Source organism: Haemaphysalis longicornis, unplaced genomic scaffold (assembly GCF_048455015.1).
Source record: "Haemaphysalis longicornis isolate Haplotype H1 unplaced genomic scaffold, Haemaphysalis longicornis Haplotype H1 scaffold_2, whole genome shotgun sequence".
Lineage (NCBI taxonomy): Eukaryota > Metazoa > Arthropoda > Arachnida > Ixodida > Ixodidae > Haemaphysalis > Haemaphysalis longicornis.
In genome coordinates, this window is record NW_027526295.1 from 193,330,759 (window position 1) to 193,347,783 (window position 17,025).

Consider the following 17,025-nt stretch of genomic DNA (forward strand, 5'->3'; position numbering starts at 1 on the left):
GAATTCTAAGTAACGGCTGGCAGAATCTCTCGTTTCACTCTTTGTGGAGCAACGTGTGTGAATTCAAGTGACGTCGCATGGGAAATTGTTGTAGATGTTTAAAGCTTTGCTTTCCAACCACCTCCACAGCGTGGATTGGAGCCAATTTCTTTTTTTTTTTTCTTCAGTAAGTGCAATATGTGCAGCCGATCGTCTAGCAACCGACTAGCTTACAGGGTTTAAGCTTATAGGCGAGATTTTTGGCATCAGATGTACCTCGCAATGCCGGGTATTTTCACCGCCAATGGTTCAGCTGAAAGATTCTGCGAGTTGTGATTAAATATTCTAACGCTTCTACATGCTTCACTATGGCCCACGTAGCTTAATTTGTGTATGAAATTTCGTAATAGTATTCATGCAATATTCATGGAAGTGGCGCTGGAGTTTTTTGCTCCACCAAAGCATTTCATTTGAAAATCAACCCTAGTAGCACACATGCGATCAGGAATGCGCACAATGAAAAAAAAAAGGGTGAGGGAAAAAGTAGGTATTTTACGCCTAAGAAGTTGGCCTTTTTGTGCAGAACGAGCACTATTCCAAGAAAGCCTATAAGAATTTGAATAAGATACCGTACGTGCGAATACAGCAATCCCTTGTTATAAACGAACTCGATTTACACGAACTGACATTTTGATCGAAGTTTTTGGCAATCCCCACTGATGTGCATGAATAGCAAACCATCACTGATTTTAACGAAGTACCACTTATAACGAAGGTTCACTGTAATTGAGAAAAAAAAAAAGGAGAAATCGGGGTAACCTTCATAACGGCTAGATTCAAAACTGAGCCATTGACGGTCTGAGGACGTTTTAGAATTGGCAAGGCAGCAGTGTTAGTGATTCATTTAAGCTTTCACAATGTCTTCTGCTTCAAAACAAGCGAACCAACAGCAATGCAAGCGAATAGCTCAAGAGTCCCACATATACGCGGGTGTGCTCGCGATGCAGATCCCGGAGAGACGAAACCCTTGCGGGCCAGCCAGGTCAGCGAAAAGGTCCGCATCCTTTGGCGCTCTGCGCGCATACCTTTCTCGCAATACCCGGCCGCTCATTTTTTTTTTCTTCTGCTGCTCCTGCGGCCGGCATAAGCAGGGCTCGAAAAGCGTGCGAGAGAGTCGCCGATTCCCTGTCGAGCTTCGGCTAATCCCGGCGAAAGCAGCCTTCACCGCTACCAACATTTTCTTTCATTCATTCTACCGCTGCTGCTGTTCATCGTCCACGCAGGCTTACGGAGCCGCAGACCCGGCCGAAGGAAGCCCTAGGAGCGCCGTTCGCCGGTGCGTCCTCGGAGCGAGAGGCCCGGTGCGTGGGCGGCGCTGGCTGTTGTAAAATAGAAGCTATAAAGCGCGGGAGAGCTATGGTGTACCAGTCCAGTGACGCCCCTGTGAGACTTCGCGGCCTAGTCGGCGGGATCCGGGCGTACAGGTAGGGCCGGAATCGCCGACGACTTGAGCCAGAGGGGAAGACATCCATGGCCGTACCCAGTTGTTAGACGGTTGGGATGCTGAACAGTTTTGAAACGACCCTCGCACATCGACGACGTGTTACAGCCAGTTCAAGCAACGCACGACAAGCGTAGCATCGGAAGACGTTCACTTATGCGGATCTGGACGGGATTCAAGTTGCTCCGGAAAGCGACCACTGTAGATAGACGTGAACGGGAAACAAGCTTCCGTCTCGACAGAGACCGGCATTCGTGTAAAGCTAAGTGAGGAAGAGCAGATGCTGCGGAATCTACCGAGCTGGAAATTAAATGTAAATGTAACAGGACAGCGTGATTTGTCGTATTTCTTGCGCTTATGGAGCATGCATTTCAGTTATTTGTCTCTAGACGCGATAACCCACCTCATCGATTGGTTTCACAGCAGTGAAAAGTCTCGGCTTGAAGCATCGTAGGCTCACAACAGTGTCAGGCCTCTTGGTTGACGACAGCGTAGCAGCAACGAACTTTCAGCCTACGGGAGTTTTGCCCCCACGGACTTTGGGGGAGGGAAAGTGGCAGAAGAGCAAGCAGTGGCGTAAGCATGGACGAAGAACTTTCGGATACGGTGACCTACACGCTTGTGGGAGAAACGACGTCTGATGGAGGGTTTTGCGACCTCATGGACGATTTCAACCCGCTGTGCATTCAGGACTCTGCTTTCGACGACCCTTTCGACGCTGAGACGACGCGCACCTATTCAGGTAAGGCACCCGCTTATGCCTCTTCGGAGCGCTGTTGTGCAATTCAAACTGTGGCGTGGTAATGCACGAGTGTTCATCCTGTCTAATAGTGGTGTGTGTGTGTGTGTGTGTGTGTGTGTGTGTGTGTGCGTGTGTGTGTGTGTGTGTGTGTGTGCGTGTGCGTGTGTGTGTGTGCGTGTGCGTGTGTGCGCGTGTGAAGAACTCCCAAGAGATTGTACAATGACTACAGAAGACAGAGGGGAAATATGACCGCATGTTTGTTGTCCCGAAAATAACGCGAACACGAACATCTCATGATTGAAATCTGTCGGCAACTGAAAAAAAAGATTACAGTTAACATAGCGCAAGCGCACGTTGATTGATGCACAATTCATGGCGATGAATAATAAGGGACTACTGAACTCCCGAATTGGTGTATACTAAAATATAGAACATAGGTGCGCACTGCTGCCCTCTGTCCTGTTTTCACCACCCCTGTATGTGTGCTGTCTTGCACTGTCACGTGCGTCTCCCGCCGTCAATCAATGCTCTGCACAGCGTGTTTGCAGATCGGCGTGTTTGCAAGTACATCTGCGAGTTTTCAGAAGCCTTAGATAGCCTATTACTACACTGATTTCTTTGTGCGTTGCCGTAACCGCGTGGAGTTTACGTTCTATAATTTTTGTAAAAGTGAGAGACAGATTTATCTGAAAACGGAGACAGTGCTGCTTCCACCCATCTGAACAATCTACGTGGTTCCCCTCTAAGGGAAACCATGCGCCAAGCTGTAATCTGTTGAAAACTTGCTCCACGCACTGTGTAAAGAGTACCAATTTACAGCAAAACGTTGGGGCCGTATTGGACAAGCCCCAGATTTTCATTTAAAGTCGTCCAGATGCTGGCAACTTTGCGTATTTACTCCTTCAGGTTGGCTTTGTTTGTACGGCTTGAATGCCTGGTAGTTGAGCTTGCCGCAAGTTCTTGTGTAAAGTAAACAAGGAAGCAAGCAAGCAAGCCACCATTATGTTCGTAAATCAGTTTCGAGGTCATTTAAGGAGCGGAAAGTTACAGAAAAAAAGTCCCAGACCATCTACACTAACGTGAAACCTGGGGAGCGGCGAATCATGCGGTGTATGAGTGTATTCTTGGCGCCTTGGCGTTTTGACAACAGAGATGAAACCGTTGCGGGGTAGAGGTGTACATCTTCGCTGTGAAAGTCTCTTGTCTTTGAAGCAAGAAGCTTTCAAGCGGAAGGCGTAAACGAGTGTCTCAGTGTTTTTTTAATACGCACTACGAAGCGCTCCAGCGTGAGGCGTAAACGAGTTTCAGGGTGTTTTAGTACCGTGACTATACATGAAACGACGATTACGACGACGACAATTGCGACGACGACGACAGGAGACGCCAACAGCGCCAGCCTCTAAGGGGCTTCCCCCATAAAAAAATGCGTTATATTCGTGAAAATACGTTGCTTTGATAACGCTACCTAAGTGTGTGCGGTTACTATAAACGATCACTCCAAATAAATACATTTACCTTACCTGCGCGCATGTTCATAGAAATAAGAGTTGCAAGTATATGGGTGTGCTGGTACATTTTCTGTCGCGAATGCCGTTCCTATGAGAGAAGCGACGTATGCCACCATGATGCTGAGAAGAAAGCAGCGAGGGAGATAATTTTGGTAATAATCTGATCTTATAGTAAGAGGAAAGGTAAGGAGGGGGGGGGGATACAGCGCTAACATACGATGACAAGTTAAGCCACATAATAAAGAGCATGCGTGAACACTGTTATGCGCCTCACTTTTTTGAACCCCCTCCCATTTTAGGATTTTTTGACGAATTTTCTTATCTGCTTTGTCCGCATGCTTGATGCGAAGCATTGTGGGAGGGAGAGAAAGCATTGAAACTTTCTAAAAAAAATGTCTGTTGCGTAGTGAAATCAGTGGCAGTTCACAAGGGCCAGAGCTATCCTCCCACTCACTATCCGCACACTCCCACAGAGCTATCCGCACACTCCCACCTGAGAAGCTTCCGAACTACTGCTAGAAAGCCTACTGTGTGCCCAGTTCTTCTATCCTTTCCTGCGGCACCGCAGCCCACCTTAAACTTCCCGCCCGCTCACGAGGTCACTACGGATTCTCCCCTGAGTTAAATTAACATCGATGGCGAAGTCACATCAAGAGCTAACAAACGGGTTGCGCATTACACAAAAGAGCCGCAATAAATGGGCAGTGTAATTCATCTCGTTTCTACCGAATTTACTGTTTTAGAAATAATTTCTGAGTGTTCTAATGACCGCAGGAAGATTCAATAGACGAATGTGCTCGTTCACCTCACAGTTGAGCACCTAGACACCAGCGCATGCGGCGGTGCGACGGCCATCGAAGATGCTACCGAAGTGGATTTCAGCGACCCGCTATTGTCCGAGTGCCACGACCGAAGCTTGTACGAAACGACTGCGGACGAAGCCGCGCCCCCTGCCTCAGGGTAAGTGGGGTATGTTCGACGCATTATAAAAACCCATGTACGAAAACAAAAACGACTAATACAGGTATAGCCGGTATTCAGTGGCGTGGAATGCATGCAGGCAACCAAGTGTGCGCCGCCATATCTGTGGCCAAGCGTCTGTTGCTAGGCGTCGTTGTGCGCACGGCCCGCAGATCAGGCGCCCCTCTTCTCCTCCATGCAACCGTGCGAGTGCGACGTCACTCGTTACGTCGGGCTCCGTGGGATGGCGGTACTTGTCCATGCTAAGAACACTGTGAAACACATGACTGTTTCACGTTACAAACTCTAGCTAACCTTCGCAAAGTATTGCCTCCAGTTCAGTGTGAGTGCGATTAATAACATCTCTGTTGACGCCACCGCTTAGAATCAATTCGGAACGGAGCAGATGACGCACGCCGGTATTTTTTTTTCTTCGGCGTGCAGCCGCAGTGGCCCAAGCCGCGCCGTGTCTGTGGCGCATCGGCCATGTCTGTGGCCATTTCCAACGTTGCCAAGCGAAGAAATTGACCTCTAAACTTTTCAACGAATACCGCCTACACTTTCACGCGCCGAGCATAAACCAAGCAGGGAACTAACTAGTTACGCAAATTTCTTTTTCGCATGTGGGCTACCTCTGCCAATCCTGTGCTTTTGAAATCCAATTTTATTTCACTGTTCCTTCTTTTTTTTTTGCGGAAATAACAAACCTTATTTGATTCTAAGTGTCTCTGTTTTATAGCGTGAACTTCCTGCAGAGGTTGGCGAGCTGCTGCGTGAATTAGCCAATAGGGAGAGCAGGACCCTTGGAAGTGACCAATAAGGGAAACACTTCCCCGATAATAAAGACCACGCTCGTGACTCCCTCTCCAATCAGGCGGAAGCAGAGGAGCCGACGCTGTGGAAATATTAAAGACTGCGTCCACCTTTATGAGCTACTTTAACGCAGGAATTTTGGACTGTCTGTCTGTCTGTCTGACTCGAGTCAACCGCCCGGCCAAAGTGATGCAGAACCTGCGCAATAGTCTTAAATACCCACAGCCAAATCTGAACGTCTAAGTCCGGTGGTAGTGTTCACACTTGTCAACATTGTTGAACAAGATCAAGATATTACGCAAATATAAGGCAGAAAATCAATACATAAGTGATAGCTACAGTGTTCCTTTATAAAAAAATTTATGGATGCTTGGTTTTTGAGAAATGAAATACTACATCCTCCGCAAAAAAAAAAAAAAATTACTCCGTCGTCTGCTGTTGCCCGCGCTACTATAGCTTATGGGGACATTTTAAGAAATCAAGCGGAAACAGTTACGAAAAATTGGGCCCATCTCCCCGCGAGGGGGACTCGAGTAAATGCGTCGCATAGGGGGTGGGTGTATTGCGTTAACGTTTAGTGTTTGGGGAGTTGGTGGTAGTGAATGCGTTGTATCAGCAGCTTCTTGACGTAGTTTGAATGAGTCAAGGATATAAGGCGCGTTCGTAGCCTCCCATTCTGTGTCGCCTTTGTGGCGCAGTGGGTGGAGCACCATGTACATTGCGTTCCGCCCGCAGGGTCGAGGGATCGAAACCAGGCGCCGGATAGTATTTTTTTTTATATAGTGTAGGGGGAGGGGTGCGGACTACGACAACGGACGTCAACGCGGGTGACATCGTGAGTTACTAAAATGCTCTGCATTTAAAAGGTTCCACTAGATGGGTTCCACGTTCTGCTTGGAAGGCACGTGAAGTAAGGGAATGTGGTTCTATAAACTATGAAGTTGGGGACCTCGATTCACGCGCGTCTCCGCCGTACGGCAGCGCTGGCATCGAGGAACCCGGCCTGTAGCAGTGGAACGCGGTAAAGTGAAATTGACTTGAGAAAATCTCCAGGGTGTTTATTTTGGGAGGAGCGTGACGGAAGAGGAACATCATGAGAGGGGAGCGGGAAAGCGAAGGGAGGCATTTACTTGGCAAATGTCGACGAAAGACGATCCTCTTTTATCGACATTTGCAACGAAAGGTGCAGATACGCAGCTTGTTTTTCCATTTCAGTCCACCTCCTACTGCAATGCAAACAGAGTTTACGCTCTTTGCGTCCCTTACGGCGCTCTTTCATTCTCGTTTGTCATGGCCTCGGGGGCGCAGCGCCATGGGCGGGAACCCGAGCGGGGGCGCCCCCAGCGGTGGCCGGAGAGAGCGGCGAAAGCAGCGACGCTACCGCACCACGTTCACAAGCTTCCAGCTGGAAGAGCTGGAGAAGGCGTTCCAGCAGAGCCGCTACCCGGACGTCTTCGCGCGAGAGGACCTCGCCGCCAAGATACAGCTCACCGAGGCCAGGGTTCAGGTTAGCTCCGTCTGGCACTAATCACTTTGCACTTGTATACGCATTCGCTGCAGTTACCAAGCTGCTATTACGTTATGAAACATTGATTAGATTCTCACCAACGTTGTTGTTGGCATATTGCTTGAATGTAGGTAAAAACACCAACAGTTCCTAGCGCTCGGACTCCCCCCCTTCTGCGTCGCTCTGTTCGCTCTCTCGTCCACTCTCGTCGCTCTGTTCACGTGCCCATGTTCACCATCACCCGCGAAAAGTATACCGGGTGAGGGAACGCTCATTTACTGGCTGTGATCCAATTCAAGATTTGTGGTCTGCGTCCAACTCGAAGAGCAGCGTAATATGGGGTTGCTTTCCTCATCCCACACTTTACAGCCTACGGTATGGGGAAGGTCACTCCCCTGCCCTATATAAACTTGTGGGAGGGTAGGCTTGATTGGCAAGCCATTGTAAACCATGGTGTACATTGGTTCGAAAACACGATACTAGCACGCATGCCGTACTGCCGCTAATTGGCTGTAGCTTATTGGAAAGAATAAGAATTGGAAAGAATTGAAATGGCGCCTGTATGTGGTGTGTGTGTCTGCATCGTCTTCGTCTGCTTAGCGCCCCTTTTATTCTTTCCAATAAGCATGTACCAACTATAGCTAGTCATATGGCTGTAGCTGACTAAAAGGGGCCTAGTGAACGCGTTGTGGCGTTTGACTTGGGAATGTGTATTAGCGACATGTATTGAGGCGTACATGACTAATTTGATCATGCTAATTACAAAACGTGTTTTGGAGAGCAGCGAAGAGCGTGCCAGCTGCACGGGTATGGGCCTTCCTGAGGTTAGTGGCGCCATTATTTTAGCTTGTAACAAAACGTTCAATCAATGTCTATTGCTGCTACTACTACTACAAAGGTTCAAAAAGGGGACTGGGCAAGGCCTCAGTAATAGTAACGGGGCGGCGAAGAAAAGACGCAAAGAGAAAGGATGACGATGTGAGAGGACACGATCCGCAATAGGACGCTAATACTTTGGCATCCATCATAAAAGGAGTGCTTAGGTGTACTGGTAATTTTTAGACCACTGTTGCACTGAAATAATGAAAAAAAAAGTTACAATTGAGCGATTACGCCACCACAGACTTGTTTTGCAGCACCTTATGAACAAGGCTTCAATCTGAAAATTCCTCATGCTTGTCAGCAAAAATGGAGGAGCGTCCTTACGTCCATACGTAAGAAAAAAAAAATTGGGGCAGCTTCACACTAGTGGCATGAAGACTGGGCAAACGCCGAAGCTGGTGGCCCCGCTTAGGTTATTCTTGGTTCCGCTAAGTTTACACGTAGTTACACTTGGAGGCTCAGCCAAGTATTCTGTGCGGTTATGCTCCGAGGCGCGGTCAGTTTTTCTGAATGGTGTCGTCGTTGGCCTCCCAAAGAGCAATGAACTCTCGGTCATTAACGCATGTACAATGAGGTGTTCTATTTTCAGCACGAGTAATTTCTTTCGTCGTCGTCGTCAGATGGCACAACTACGCGGGGAAAATCTTCGTTCAGCGCGTCTTCACCCCGCAACACTCGTCGCGGCAAGCGATAGAGCGAGCCACCTCGCGACGCGCTTCCTAAGCCGTGCTTGTACCAGTTTTATTGCGCCTCCGACAGGCGGCGACACGAGTCCCGCCCGAGCGCGGCGAGGCAAAGCAACGGTAAAGTGGTGCCGGCGCGCGTAATGACGTCACCACTCGGCGAGGATTTCCTGCACACGTTCGCCGGCCCAACCAGCAGCTTAAACAGCATCGCTGTTAAAAATCTCCGAAGTCCTTACGTTTAGAGACATGTCCCTGCCAGCTACCCAAACTCTTAAGCGATCACCCTCAATTCTAGCCTTGATGGAAGATGCCAAAACAGAACTAACATTCAACAATAATAAATTAGCCATGTGCTCCCTAGGGCTACACTTGTACGCATTGTTTCTTAACAGTATTGTTTCTTTCTGAAAACTGAAAGCAAAATTTTTTGTTTGCATAATCGCGTGTACTTTTTAGTTATTTTGTATGGTGTTAAAATGCATTCCATCTCCCGCAGAAATGTGCTGAAAAAGGGAAGGGGGGGGGGGGTCGTCAGTTAGTCAGGCTTTTTATGGCCTTTTTGACTGTACTTCTCGTCAACTGTACTAGCTCTTGTATGACCATTGTTGTGCACGTCGACCTAGAGAAAGGAATAAAGAAAGACGGGAAAGTATGTGGGGAACACTAGTTCCCACACAGCGGTCAGAACGCCCAGGCAGAGAGTAAAAAGGGAGCAGCGGGCCGTAACTCTCAAAGTTGTGACGATGAACGACATAAAACTTGTGAGGATCGCTACGGCTAAATCCCTTCAGTACCGAACGAGGCGACCCTGCGCATCGTTCGGAGCACGGAGTAAGATTCCGGAGGCACTCCCAACACCACCCTCGCTCGCTGACCCACAGGGACAACTCGCCCAAATTGCAACTTTCCTACACAGGGACATGGGAATCCCGTCCCCAGGAAGATGGCGCGGGGGCATGCGGGGTTGGGGGGAGAGGGGGGGGGGGGGGGGGGGCTCTGCACGTAACAAATAAAAGGAGTGGGCGCAAGCGCTCAGAACCCTCTCTGCCCTTGGGACGCGACGACTGTCAACCTGTCCCCGGAGACGCGTCGGTGTTGTGAGCAAAGAATTTTGTTAGAAAACTGCTGTGCGCCACCCATTACCGCCCGACGGCACCCTGGGAGAGCATACCAAGAATCACAGTGCAACCCATACCAAAACACATGATTCCAGCCCCAGATCAAGAACCTAGAGCATTTCGCGCTCAACACCTGCCGGAACCAAGCCATGCCACCTACTACACGGACGCCCGTTTTGTGGAACATACAAGGACGGCGGCACCAGTTGGCACTCGCGCAGCTCACGTCCGGAATCACGCCAACGTCCGCTCGCCCACAGCTGTAGAGACTCAAGCCATCGCAGAAGCCATTATACTTCACCAGCGTCGGACCAACCACATTACAGTCCGCACAGACAGCCAGAGAGCACTACGAAAGGGTGAACTGAAGGGCTTGTTGGTACATCATATCGTTTGAAAACAGCGCGGAAGACGGGACTAAGCAAGTAATAGACGGCACAAGCGCTGACGAACAACTGTGCGATCTTAATTCGCAAGAAAATATATACATGAAAAACTAGGGGAAGAGAAGGAAAGAGACATAAAGATACGAAATAAAATTTTGACAAAAAAGGTGATAGCAACTGAATAGTGAATATGGCAACGACAATCTTTCGCTGCGTGACGATTTGAAGACTAGTCACGTAGTTACGCGATTTCCTTATCCAACGATGACACGGATGGTTCGTTGATACAGTCGCTCCCTTTCCTCTTGATTTGGAAGGACTCGAAGATATCCCTCTCCCTTCGCCCACGGTAAGAAGTGAGTGCGGCGCATTCAGTTAACCGGGGGGTGCAGCCGCACGAGGCGCAGTGCGCTGACAGCGTGCCACCTGTAGAAGACCTGACTTTGTTGGCGTGCTCTCTCAAACGTTCATTCAGGCAGCGGCCTGTTTGTCCTATATAGGAGCGTTTGCACGACAACGGAATCTCGTACACGACGGTTACTCACGCAGTCGACATAACGTGTCTCGTGCATTTTGACGCACGCTGGTGATTTGCTGCTTTCTGCTTTAACGCGCTTACACAGGCGGCTCAGTTTTTTCGGAGGAGAAAACACAAGCCGTACGCCCGCCTTGCCAACAATCTTCTTGAGCGCATGGCTCACTCTATGGACGTATGGGATGACGGCTGTCTTGTGTCGTTCTGGTTGAGGGCACTTCTCCGGAGCCTTCGAAGTGGCTCCGGAGCCCCCGGTTTACTGAATACGCCACACTCACTTCTTACCGTGGGCGAAGGGAGAGGGAGATCTTCGAGACCTTCCAAATGAAGAGGAAAGGGAGCGACTGTATCAGCGAACCATCCGTGTCATTGTTGGATAAGGAAATCGCGTAACTACGTGACTAGTCGTCTTCAAATCGTCACGCGGCGAAAGGTTGTCGTTGCCATATTCACTATTCAGTTGCAAACACCTTTTTTTGTCAAAATTTTATTACGTATTTTTATGTCTCTTTCCTTCTCTTCCCCTAGTTTTTCATGTGTATATTTTCTTGCGAATTAAAATCGCACAGTTGTTCGTCAGCGCTTGTGTCGTCTATTACTTGCTCAGTCCCGTCTTCCGCGCTGTTTTCAAACAAGCACTACGAAGTTTCGCCACGAATGACATTCCAGCCCCTGTCCACACTAGCCTGACAACATACATGCAAGCTCATCTCCACCTACACGTTTTCCTCGAATGGTTCCCTGGTCACCAAGGCACAGAGGCCCTAATGAACGAGCTCATGTTCTGGCCCGCGACGCTCATCTCCCGGGCAGCCCTCAGCCATGGCCTGAAGAATACAATGTAAAAGAGGATTGAGCGATGCATCTTAAAAGGCTCCACGAACATCTCGGTAACCTCCGGACAGCAAGAATGCTACTTCCCTCCCCATCTAAATTCACGACACGAAGACACGCTACATACATTAGACAGACGCAGGCTTTGTCCCTCTTTAGTGATCTTTTTCTCCACTGCATGCGGAAGTCTCCAGGCCATCCGCACTGTCAAGTATGCGGTGGCTATCGGGACAATGAGCACACCTATCGACGCTGTGTACGGGCCACCTCACCTCGTCTCAAACATCCGCCAACCCTTTCCCCCCTGATGTTCCCTACTCGTGGTCTGTATAGCTAGGCCGCTCCCCCCGAAAATCTCGCTGTTGCCCGCCCACGTTGAAACTATATGTGCACCTCCGCCAAGCCCGCTACCGTAGGAGGCGGGCTTGGCTGAGGTGCACAGCGTTGTTCCAGAGCGCCCAGCCCAAATTAGTTGCACGGGGCTGCGCGCCGACAGCGGGGCCGATTCACGCCTCGACCGAACCTGACCAAACCGCCGCTACATGCCTGGAAACGGCTCCGCTGAGACGGCGACGGCGTCGCCTTCCCTTTCCCCGTCGTGGCGGCTCGGCTGATGCAATCGCTTCGCCTTCATTCGTCGGATTCGAACTCCGGCCAGCGAGAGTATTGATTGGAGCGATTCAAACGTCTGGTGGCTGCAACGGACTCCCGGGGGTATAAAACCCGCCCGGAAGCGGAGCGAGCGCGGTACTTTTCGGAGGCACCGAGTTTAGACGTGCTGTCGCCTCTGGGCGAGCCATCTAACGCTTTTGTTGCCCATGTACATGCTGTATATAAATGCTGCTTCAACTTTTCGTCGGCTCGAGAACTTCATCTATCTGCTCTGCGCCGCGTCGATAGCGGACGGAGCAAGGCAACTTCGCTACACCGGTGACTGCGCTCAGATGGCCAGTCGCAACAGTGCTGGCTGCGGGGAGCTGGCCCAGTCCCAACAGTGGTGACAGCACTGGGAAGGCCAGTCCCAACAACAGATAGTTTCCATCACCCCCTTCCTCCGAGTACTCATAACTCCGCTGTTCGGCATTCAGTTTCCGAATAAAGTTTGCTCTCATATATATATATATATATATATATATATATATATATATATATATATATATATATATATATATATATATATATATATATATATATATATATATAGTAAGGAAATGAGGGGCTCGTTGAGGAAATACAGAAAGAAGAAAGATAGGGCAGCAGTCTACAACGACAAAGAAGGCATAGGGGTGTGGTTAGGCTCTTTTCTTTTTTACTATGGTTAATGAAGTAAACATTTTTTTTTAAATATACAAGAGAAAGAAAGAAAGAAAAACAGGCGCCCAGAGTGGGGACCGAACCCACCCTCAAGTGTCAGATACACTTCTAGTAAATATAAATAGCCCAGAAAGAGAAGGAGAACACAGTCGCCCAGATAGCCGAATTGGTAAGGTATTCGACATGTAATCGAAAGGCGTGGGTTCGGTCCCCACTCTGGGCGCGTGTTTTTCTTTCTTTCTTTCTCTTGTATATTTAAAAAAATGTTTACTTCATTAACCATAGTAAAAAAGAAAAGAGCCTAACCACACCCCTATGCCTCCTTTGGCGTTGTAGACTGCTGCCCTATCTTTCTGTATATATATATATATATATATATATATATATATATATATATATATATATATATATATATATATATATATATATATATATATATATATATATATATATATCATTCCTTGACATGCCGTAGAGAGCAAGTCCACAAACTCAAGCTGTTGGAAAACGATTGGCGTGACCTTTCGAACGGTTTATGATGATTTATTCTCGGGTAAATGGTTGATGCACAATTTTGTAACGTTTAAATCACGAACAATTTTTGTGCGTGAGTCTAACTTCATACGCTGCTCAGAGCGGTCGGGATGCGTGATACGCACACCTGCGTTGAAATCTTTCATACGTAGTCCACTAAAGGCGTCAGTATTAAAGCCACGTTTGAATGTGGCGTCGCCCAGGTGTGGTTCCAGAACCGGCGGGCCAAGTTCCGCAAGCAGGAGCGCCAGGACGCCAAGAGCCTCTCTACGCTGCTGGCCGAGGCCACCTTCCTGGGCGGCGAGGGCGGTGCCAGCGCCGAGGGCGCCGCCACCGTCGAGAGTCTGGGCGGCCTCAGTCTGGACGTCCTCAAGGGCCTCCTCAGTGAGTTGGCACCGCCTTAGAGAAACAAGGGGATGTAAGGACGGCGTAGCTAAGTCTGGCTAAGTGCTTTTACAAAAACAGCGGATGGTGCATATGGTGGCGCGTTTCATATTCGACAATGGCTGACTTGAAACAATAGACAACTTAACCTGCTGAAACTAGACATCCTGCTTCTGCGTACGAGTTCAATATTTGCAACAGGTACACCGTATCGCATGGAAACAAAATAACAAAAAAAAACTTCATTACTTTACCGCCAACCCACAGCAAAACTTTTTTTTCGTTTGTACCAGGAGACCGAATAGTTTTTTTTAACAGCGTGTGGCCCGGTGCTCTATGACCAACCAATATCATAACGACTCAGGTGACTACAAGCGATCAGTACTTCGTTATTTTTCGCCAGTGACGTTTTTTGGGTACACCAATCTTGAGTGTCATCTAGTTGTGAAGGAGGCACATGGCGGGAAAAGTAGGCCCTGATAAGAAATGAGATCGTTAACAGCGTCGCTCAAGAGGATGCAAATCTTATTTTAGTTCAGTCCCTTAACGAGTGTTTGCCGTGGATATAGTTTATTTGCTTCGTTTTAAATTAGCACGTGGGGTATGACGAGCGGTATTTTCTCGAGCTTTATGTGTGCCCTGCATGAGACAATGCAGAGGCGGTCGGGGTTCGCCATTACACAGTTGTCCAACATGAAGCGACCGATTTTACGACGCGGTGAGAAGCGTTTCCGACGTGTCCAGCGCAACCGAATGCGCACTGGTTGCAGGATATAGAAACAGATGGCAGAGACTGCGAACTTTCTAGCAAAATAATAAAGGCTGTGGAGCTTCCAATAAATCACCATTCACCAATCGAAATCAACAGGTAAACCATTCATTACCATGCTGACGAACGTATACGAACGTGAGGTATACAGAACTAAAGGTCGTACATCGCGTCCACGGCCGCTGGAGAGCAGTGTGGAAGGGCTTTATACAGAACCACCGACAGAACGTATCGAATAAGGGCTGGGAAGACAACACGCGAGTTCGGTGCCCATAGAACAATGCCGGGTGCCAAACCTTTAGTCCAGTGTTTCCGGTGCGATTCACACGGCAGCATTTTCCGTAATGCTTCTTACTGCTGTTGGCATTCTTGAGACCTCCACCTAGACTTGCGCTGTATTTGAGGTCTATGTTTAATCGTGTTGGACTGTGGCTATACATCTAACAGTCTTAGGCCCCGTTTACATTGACCCTACGAGGGAGAGTTGAGTTGAGAAAAACAGGTTTTTTCGACTCAACGCACCCATGTATAAGCGGACGGGGTGAGTTCAAAAGCCGTCGGGGCGAGTCCGTTAGACTCGGAGGCAGGGTGTGGGTAGTCGCGGTCGTCAAGCCGAGTCGGCGGGCCGTGAAGAGCTGAATACCGTATTTGCACGATTATAATGCGCCGCCGATTTTACACGCGGGTAGGATCGCGGACTAAAATTCGAAAAAGAAAAATAATTTGACGCCGGCTCTACTGCGTAGATGTAAATGTCCTGACACCACGTATCTGGAAGAAGGAGATTTTATTTTACGCATGCAACTGTGGCAGCCAAAAATAAATTGTGCTTCGTAAACTTGCTTATGTAGCTCCAGCAGTAAATAAAACAAAAGCGGGGGACATTGAAGCTGTTTGCGATTTCAAGTGTCTTCAACTTCATAATTCTACGTGTGACGGGCTAATTGCAGTAGTAGAAAAATGTTTATAACAGCTGACCAAGGTGTGTCATTCATGAATTAGTGCTCTGGAATTCATTCACGTGTCCTTGACGGATTTTTTTTATTAGATTGAGTTGGATTTTCGGAGGACCTCGTGTCTAAGGCAATGCTGCTGGCCGATTTAAAGCCTGTTTTGCTTTTGAGCCCGATAGTGACCCGCACACAAATTTTAAGGCTACTTTTTAGCAAAAGAAGGTTCGCGCTAGAATCGTACAAATACGGTAGGTCCTTTTCAAGGAATTCCCCCGGTCCCCTCGCCTCGAGCTTTGAATGGAGCTCATATATACGCGGGAGGGGTCGAGGTAGCTGAACCCGCCAGTCGACTCGACCCTCCCTCGTCGGGTCCATGTATCCAGGGCTTCATTGTGGCAGAGCTCGATTTGGAAATAAAGTCGAGGAAGGTGAAGGGAGTCGAGGGACAGATGGCTGGGGAATAAATGGTAATTTTACATTCAAGCAGTGGAGGTAAGGTGTGGAGGGGTTGTGCGATTTACTGGAAGAATGAAACAGATGGTCAAGGGGCGCAAGAGTAGGGGCAGTGTCACATAACCGAAAGAAGGCTAACAGCCTCATATTGACAGTCACCGGAGATGGCTTCTGCTTGCATTTTTTACGTCTTCAGGCGAACGCCTTACACCCATTCGTGGTTATGTGCAACTAATAGGCATGACTGTCCATTCGTCCACCGCCAGAACATGCTGAAAACTCGGTACGTTTGTCTTCCATTGTTTCAGACGGCTTCTCTGGTGACGGCTTCACCGACCCAAGTTTGATGGGCGTTGCCGAGCCCTTCCTGGACGGCCTTGGTGGCAGTGGGGTCGATGCCGGGAACATGGGCACCGTCAGCGCGGTGGCAGATGCAACCGTCTTCGGGACCGGCGAATATCACTCCTCCCACCTGCCGTCGGTTCACGGCGTTGCGCAAGACGCCGAAGCGCCGATTCACTCGGAAGCATCGGCAGCGCCTGACAGCGACCTGCTGCAGATTGCGTTCGACTCAGCCGTGGAAGACCTGACACCGCCGTCCTCGCTGGTCGACTGCGGCGACAGTGTGCTTAGCGACTCGGTGCAGAGTATGTTCGTCGAAATGTGTTTCCCGAGCCACACGAATGATGGCGAACTTTGAGCACGCTGTGTCCTCGGCTCCGTCAAGACTGTGGGGTGCTAAGGTCTGGTTCAATTTTCGCATTGTTTTAGGTAATTTCAAAGGGAGGGCGAATAAACTTTGTTTCGACCAAAACTACCTCAGTATCACGCTGCCTGTAACTACTGTTCATCGCCCAGCACTCTGAACCACCAGGGATGGGAGTGCCAGCAAGCACGGGATCTTCAGCCAATCACCAAATCCTTTCATTTATCGGCGGACGGCAGGGTTCGCCAGGAAGAACCCTAAGTTCAATCATTACCTTGTCAGGAGGGCCCGCGCAAGCAGTATTCCACCCCATGTTGGCGTAAAGGGCCATGAGGCCGCTGATCAGATGGCACGGAATGCGCTGTCATTTCCACCGACTGTCAAAGTTTCTGCCGATCACTGGAACGACTTCAGGCGAACAGTCGTCGAAAATTTCAAGTCGTTGGGAGATTCCTATCATC

The 17,025-nt window shown here is 49.1% G+C and overlaps 1 protein-coding gene across 1 annotated transcript; it reads left to right on the forward strand.

Annotated features, from left to right (window-relative positions):
- Positions 1–1,456: 1,456 nt before the first annotated feature.
- LOC144167581 (uncharacterized) lies at positions 1,457–16,762 on the forward strand. Its single transcript, XM_077696802.1, has 5 exons — positions 1,457–2,222; positions 4,543–4,690; positions 6,812–7,010; positions 13,503–13,683; positions 16,167–16,762. Exons 1-5 carry the CDS (start codon positions 2,063–2,065, stop codon positions 16,556–16,558), a joined length of 1,080 nt encoding a protein of 359 aa, XP_077552928.1. The 5' UTR covers positions 1,457–2,062; the 3' UTR covers positions 16,559–16,762.
- The last annotated feature ends 263 nt before the right edge of the window (positions 16,763–17,025 follow it).